Source organism: Artibeus jamaicensis, unplaced genomic scaffold (assembly GCF_021234435.1).
Source record: "Artibeus jamaicensis isolate MK-2021 breed Jamaican fruit bat unplaced genomic scaffold, CSHL_Jam_final contig_444, whole genome shotgun sequence".
In the NCBI taxonomy this organism is placed as follows: Eukaryota; Metazoa; Chordata; class Mammalia; order Chiroptera; family Phyllostomidae; genus Artibeus; species Artibeus jamaicensis.
In genome coordinates this window covers 9455628-9462066 of record NW_026521831.1, presented here as the reverse complement: position 1 = coordinate 9462066, position 6439 = coordinate 9455628, and the positions used below count along the sequence as shown (strand labels likewise).

The window sequence follows — 6439 nt, the reverse complement described above, 5'->3', positions numbered from 1 at the left end:
TGCCCCAAGCTGCTCAGAGGCCACCGGACCCAGGGGAGCCTGCCCTGCGCTGGGTCCCTGCGCCCCTAGGGCAGCGCCCTTCTGTGGCCTTCAGTTGCCATCTTCACAAGTCAGGGCCTGTCCCGAGGGAACCTGGGCAGTGTTGGACTTTTGAGATCTGCCCCCACCCAAGAGACCCTGGGCAGGACTACTCTCTCTGGCCTCCTGTGCCCCCAAATGCCACCCAAGTGCTGGTGGGTCCCTGGACACCAAAAGCAGGATCAGTTCGGACCCTGGAATGACAGGGAACCTACCTCCCCACCCTTCTCCTCCACGCCCCCAAAGGCCTTTGTACCAGGGACTGGATTTTTAATTTTCCGCTCCAGGAACATCGGGTAGCCTTGCTGAAGGCATGGTCTCCTCTGGCCTCCTCGCCCACAGCTGCCGTCGTCCCTGCTGACACTTCCACTGCCCCCCAGCCTCACCCTCAGCAGAGCTGTCCCTGGCACTCACCTCATTCAGGTCCCGGGTGCAAGAATCCCGGCTGCAGATGGACCGTGCAGGCCGAGCCCCTCCCTACCCGGCCTGCCAGCCATCAAGAAGGGAAGGATGGCCACGCTGCGGTGGCGGCCACACCGGCCGGGCAGGGGCGTGGTGCAGGGTGGCTCCGGCTGGCCGTGCCACTGCCACCGGGAGGCAATGCAGGGGCGGGCTACCGGCGCTGCTGCCCCAGAGGACTTGGGAGGATGCGGATTCCCGCAGGGCCCGTGAGGGCCATCGCTCTCCAGCGGGGAACATGGAGGGGCCCAGAGGCTTACTCCCGCTTGGTGATTTGAGGTCTCTCGGGGCGGGGGGGGGGAGAGGCGCACGCAGATGGTTTTGCCTCTGCCGGGTTATACTGCACGCACGAAGCGTCTCTGTGAACCTCTCAGTGGGCTGGGCCAGAAAACCAGAGCCTGGAAAGGGAATGACATTTCTGAGCCCTCCCCGGACACCTCCCACGGCCCTGCCACACATGGGGAGGTGCCCATTTCCCCAGGCCCCAGGTCTTTCTGCCTCCCTAGGTCCCCTCTCCCCACCCTGCCAACTGGGAGAGGGCAAGGAGGGAGGATGAGAGAGAGAGAGAAGCCCAGGCAGTGTCCAGCCTCCAGACACAGCCCACGTGGCCTCTGTGTGCCTGGTGTGGGGAGGTCACTGTGCCTACCTGAACCGACAAGAACTGACAAGGACCGGGATCGGAAGCTCTCAGGGCCCAGCTGCTCTGCCCACTTCTCACTCGTCCCTTCCCTTCCAGCCCATCCCTAAAAGGCCGAGTGCCGGGCTGGAGCCAGCCAGTTCTGGCTGCTAGCAGATGGGTGAGTTTCCAGGAATTTCACAAGCCAGGTGTTAAACACAGCCATCATTAAAAACTAACTTACGTAAACTGCTATTAAATGATTTATATTAAAAACAAAGGTAGTAAATACTCAAACCTTGCCGCTCGTAATTAACTGTACGGTTACCTAGGCTCCTGGGGTTATACCTGTCACATCTGTCTGGAGGTGACCGTATATAACGGGGTGACACCACACATCTCTTCCCACCTCTGTGGTTGGTGACACCACGTTGGCAGCTTGAACTTGGCCGTGGTGAAAATATTTACAACACAGACATGGGCAAATGTTACCAAACCAGGGCTTGATTTGTTTTCATGTTTTCTGTCGCTAGACTTCAGAAAGTGGTGGAGAAAATGTTATTAGTGCAGATTAGGCTTAAAAGTGTGTCTTGGGTATTATGGTACGTACTTTTTTTTTTTTACACCTGTAGCCATTACAAGGCGAACAGCACAGGAGACTGAGGAATGTCACCTGGTATTCGGAAGACGACGGCCGGGCTGAGCAGTCTCCCACGCTGGCGGACAGGAGAGGTTCTCTCACATGCCTTCTACTTGTCTTACTTGATAAGCCAAGAGAAAGTATCATCCACGTGCAAACTGCAGCTATACTCACTTGTCAGCTGAGTGCGAGCACAGGTTGGCTATAAATACATGCGTTTGGCAAAAATCAACAAGAGCTTTCTGAGGGAATCAGTGGGCTGCCCGCACACATGTATGTACACATGTGTGTGCATGTAGAAACATGTATACATAGATACATTCCCTCCCAGTTGGTTGATAAACATCTGGCTGGCTGCTGCCCAGTTTGCCCTACTTTTTCCGATGGTCTCACCTTCCAGTTCTCCCCAGGGTGCGCCCCTCTTGCCCCACAGGTGATTGGGGATGTCTCTCCGGCAGACCACCGCCCTGAACTCTGGGCACGAATGTCCAGCTGTCACTTGGGTTATTTTTCACCCACCAGATCACACGTCTCCCAGGCCAGTGCAGAGTTGGGGTGCCTGCAGCTCAGCAGGGATGAGATTTGGGGTGTCCCCCTCAGCCACAGACCCCGCCAACAGAGTAATGGATGGGACGTAGGGAAGAGGGAGAGGATGCTGGACACTGCCCGGGTGTCAGGGGCCCGATGGGACGAGAGGAGCAGCACAGGCTCTGGCGGGGGAGGAGGAGGGTAGACTGTGTTGGGCGTTTTTGGCTGGAGGTGTCTTTGGGACATTCAAGCCTGAGACAGATCTGGAGGTTCCGAGAGGCTGGGGCGAGGAGTATCTTTGAAGCCTTCTAAGATTGTAATTAAAGCCGTGGATGTGTACGCACTTGCCTGGGGTGGGAAGAGTGATGGGAGGCTTGGGTGCACCCTGAGGTGAGTCACGTGAAGAACCCAGACCACAGAGGGGAATGTTCAAGGCAGGTCATCTGGGGTGAGTGCCTGAGAGGTGCCACAGTGGCTAACTTGAGGCAGGCAGACCGGTTGGCAGGCCCCCTGCCAGGACTCAGGGTCAGGGTGTGTGCAACTCAGATGAGCACAGGTGGCTGAGGGGGTGTGCAGATTCCAGACCCCCTCTCAGGTCCAGGTGACCTGTAACATGCCGAATGTGGGGAAGGAGCCAAATCTGCATTCCGGGCTCATGGGACTGACAGCTTGTATCAATGAGCCAGGGAGCCTGCAGCCCAGGCGGGGTGGGTGGGTGGGTGGGTGTGTGTGTGTCACAGGTGGCTGACCTTGGGCCTGAAGCTCAGGGGTGGTCCGTGCTAGGGAGCCAGGTGAGGTCAGCCCTGAAGGGGTGGCATGGGAGGGAGATGCCCCAACGGTGGGACCTGGGACTCAGCACACAGGAAGCTTTCAGTGACCGTGGAAAGAAGGAATGCCTGAGGAATTGGTGAGTTTGAGCACTCCAGCTGCACCCAGAGGGAGGCAATCGTGATACAGAGGCTGAGAGCTCCAAGGAGTGACTGCCCAGGTGTCCAATCCAGCCGAGGCCAAAGGCCACGTGGGATGAAGCCTGCACTGCGAAGTGCCACTGCTCACTCAGGGTGGCTCAAAGTACTGCGGACGGCAGTTGCCCTGGTGCGGTAGGACAGGTTGCAGAATCTGGGGAAGGAATGGGAAAGGAGGCAGGAGGCACTTTTGCAGAAGAGGTTTGGTGAGGACGGACGGACACGTGGAGGCATCAGCTGGACAGACCGTGACGACTTGCTCAGGGACACCTGTGTGTGCCTGCCTCTCCTCATCTTCAGGCGTCTGACTGGGGAGGCCCCAGGCCCTAACCACTGGCGCTGCCTTGCTGACCGGTCTCAGAAAAACCGGAAGGGTCACTTGAGGCTCAGCTCCTGCTGCGATACAAACTCCACGACGAAACGGGACTCGAATGAAAACAAATGCGAGTCCGGGAACAGCTGCTGCACGGTCAATGGAAACCTGCCTTTCACGTTCTGACCTCCTGCCAAGAAGGCTGTGGCTTCCAGGGGCTGCGGAGCCCTGAAAGCCCACCGCCCCATCCACACTGCCAGTGACGAGCGGGGAGGAAAACCAGGACTCGGTTCTACCCCATCATTTATTACAACCCCCTCCTCGTGTTCCAGAACCAGAGGCCATTTAACACACAGCCAGAGCACCCTAAAACTGACGGTGTTAAAGTCCCCACTTCTTCCTCAGTACATTAAGCCGGAAGAAAAAAAGGCCTTTAAAAAATCACAATCACCAGGGTATAGTGCGTCCCAGGAAGAGCACCTTTACTGAACGGGAGGGAAAACCTGTCGGGAACCTGCGCGAACACACGGAGCAGCGGGCAAGGCTCCTGCAGAATGACTCCCCGAGGAACATAAATAGATCCCCTCCCAGTACACACACGTCACGTGAGTGCACACATACGTGTAATATATTAAAGAAATTTGGCTTCTGCCACAAGTGGTACACTCGCTGGGAGGGCTGGGCAGGGCGCTCTCCACCCCACCCCTGGGCCCTGGCAGATCCAGTGCTTGTAGAAAAGTGAGCCAGCTACAGGGAGAGGTAAAGGCCCAAGGCCACCTGCCTGGAAGGCCAGCGTGGCCCCGGGGAAAGGGAAGTGCATGGGCCCCAGAACGCAGGGCACCGCTCCAGGTGAACAGAAGGCCTGGGCTTCTCCTGGGATCCAGTGTCTTTTGGGGGTGGGAGTAGAGTTTTCAGGCCCACGAGGGCTCAGCCCTGTGAGCATGTGAGCATGCGAGCATGCGTGCATCGGCACACCCGTACACACACACAGGTGCACACTTCAGTGGAGGTCGACAAGTTGCGAACAAGTGTTTGCACAGGGGCGTACCCTAGTAGTGTCTGCTTTGGGAGGTCAGTTCTGTCACCGCGGCGTGAGCACCCCTAGGCTGAAGTGGGTTTGCTCAAAGGACACCAGGTGCCGGAGGCTGCAGATTCGGAAGACCCGTCACACACCTGGGAGTGTCACCACTCAGGGCTTGGCACAGTGTTTTCATTAACAAAGCAAATGGGAGAAACGCGAGGGAACCCTTTCCTCATTCTAAGACCCTTTCCCAACACCACAGGCGGACAGGAGAGGAGGACAAGTCCTCAGAAGGCGCATCAGTAGTTTTTAGGTCCAGGAGACGAGTCACACACAGCCGTACTCGTACCACACCGTCTGCTGGTCCCCACCCGGCTCCGGGGACGCTGGTGTGCTCTTTGAGTTGTTCCCACGACTGAAGTCCTCGGGAGCCTGGCTGGTGTGCAGAGCCAGGTCGGGAGACCGGGCGGGGCTCTTGGCAGGGAGCCCCTCTCTGTGCCCCTGCCCTAGGATGCCATCACCCTCCGAGAGGCTGAGCCCCGCCCGGACAGGGGCGACAGTGGCCACTTCTCCTGAGTGTGGGGGGTTTGGGGGCTTAGTCCTGGCAACAGGGGCCACAGCAGGTGAGAAGTGCGGGAACTGGGAGGTGCTGCCGCCTCCGGTGGCAATGGCAGGGGCTGTGGCAGACTGCGGCAGGGGGGCCAGCCCCTCCTCCTTTGGGGGAGCCAGAGAGAAGCGCCTCGTGTCCGGTGGCCGGCTTCGGGGACCCGGGCCCTGGCAGGGGCCACCAGCCTTTCCCACGAGTGGGGTCCGCTCCCGGGCCAGGCTGTGGGAACTGGAGGGTGTGATGCTTTGCAGGGTGTAGCTGCCCATGTCTCTGCCCCCTGAGGCCTCAGAACCCCCCAGCTTCTGAGCGGGCTCCTGTTTGCAGACGTCTGGCCCGCTGGCCCGAAGCAGGTCGGCTGAGGCCAGGCTGAAGGCCCTGCTCAGGGACGAGCTGCGGCTGGCGCCTGTGTGGGAGGCTGGTGGCAGAGTGGCCTGCCGGGGTCTGCCCAGAGATAGGCTCTGTGGGGGCTGGGCCTGCCTCCCCGGGGCACTGGGTGGGGCCTCGGTCTCGGCGGGTCTGAAATTCGGCTTTACATACTGCCCCGGCTTCAGCTGCCTCCCCTCAGAGGTGTGGACAGCCGTCTTAATGGTGGGGGCCACGAGGCTGGTGGGCATCTTGGCCCCTTCTTTCCTGGTAGGCGGTCCTGGCTGACCCCCGACGGCTGGGAGATCATTGGCCTTCCTGAAGTAGTCGCTTAGCAGGTCATCCCGGCGACTGGGAGCGTCCTGCAGAGAAGAGGGGAGGCGCTGAGAGGCAGGCGGGAGAGAGAGCCAGAGGGTCCTCGGAGAGCCCTCACTGACCCAGGGTGTCCCCTGTGCAGCCGCACAGCCAGGACTGACGTTTCCCGCTTGCCCTTGATCAGGATGGCGGGGCCAGGACAACTCACGGGCGGAGGGAGAGAACCCGACACGGCTCCGGCACCCGGCACTCCACCGGCAGGAAGACGGCCCGGGGGAGGGAGACGGCCCTCCACCCAATGTGTCCCTTTGCAGAAGGGTCAGGCCTGGAAGCCTGCCGCGGTGTCAGCCTGCTCCTCCCTGTCCCACCAAACAGAGTGGGAGGTGGAGGGCGGGTTTGCTGGTCCCCTTTCCTCCCCAGAGCACCACGCTCAGCCACCTCGCCAGGGCTCCGCCTCAACCGCCAGGACTAGAAACCAGGCTGCTCCTGACAGGCCGGCCAACCTCGCTCATAGCCCTCGCTGCCCCCTAGATC

At 59.8% G+C, this 6439-nt stretch overlaps 1 protein-coding gene across 1 annotated transcript in view; it reads right to left on the bottom strand.

Moving 5' to 3' along the window:
- Positions 1-3889: 3889 nt before the first annotated feature.
- The window catches only part of CCDC88C (coiled-coil domain containing 88C), a 110141-nt gene continuing 107591 nt past the window's right edge, over positions 3890-6439 (bottom strand). Inside the window, exon 30 of the mRNA XM_037130217.2 lies at positions 3890-5952. Within this exon, the coding sequence (XP_036986112.2) occupies positions 4948-5952 (1005 nt within the window). The 3' untranslated portion in view covers positions 3890-4947. The remainder of the gene's footprint in view (positions 5953-6439) is intronic.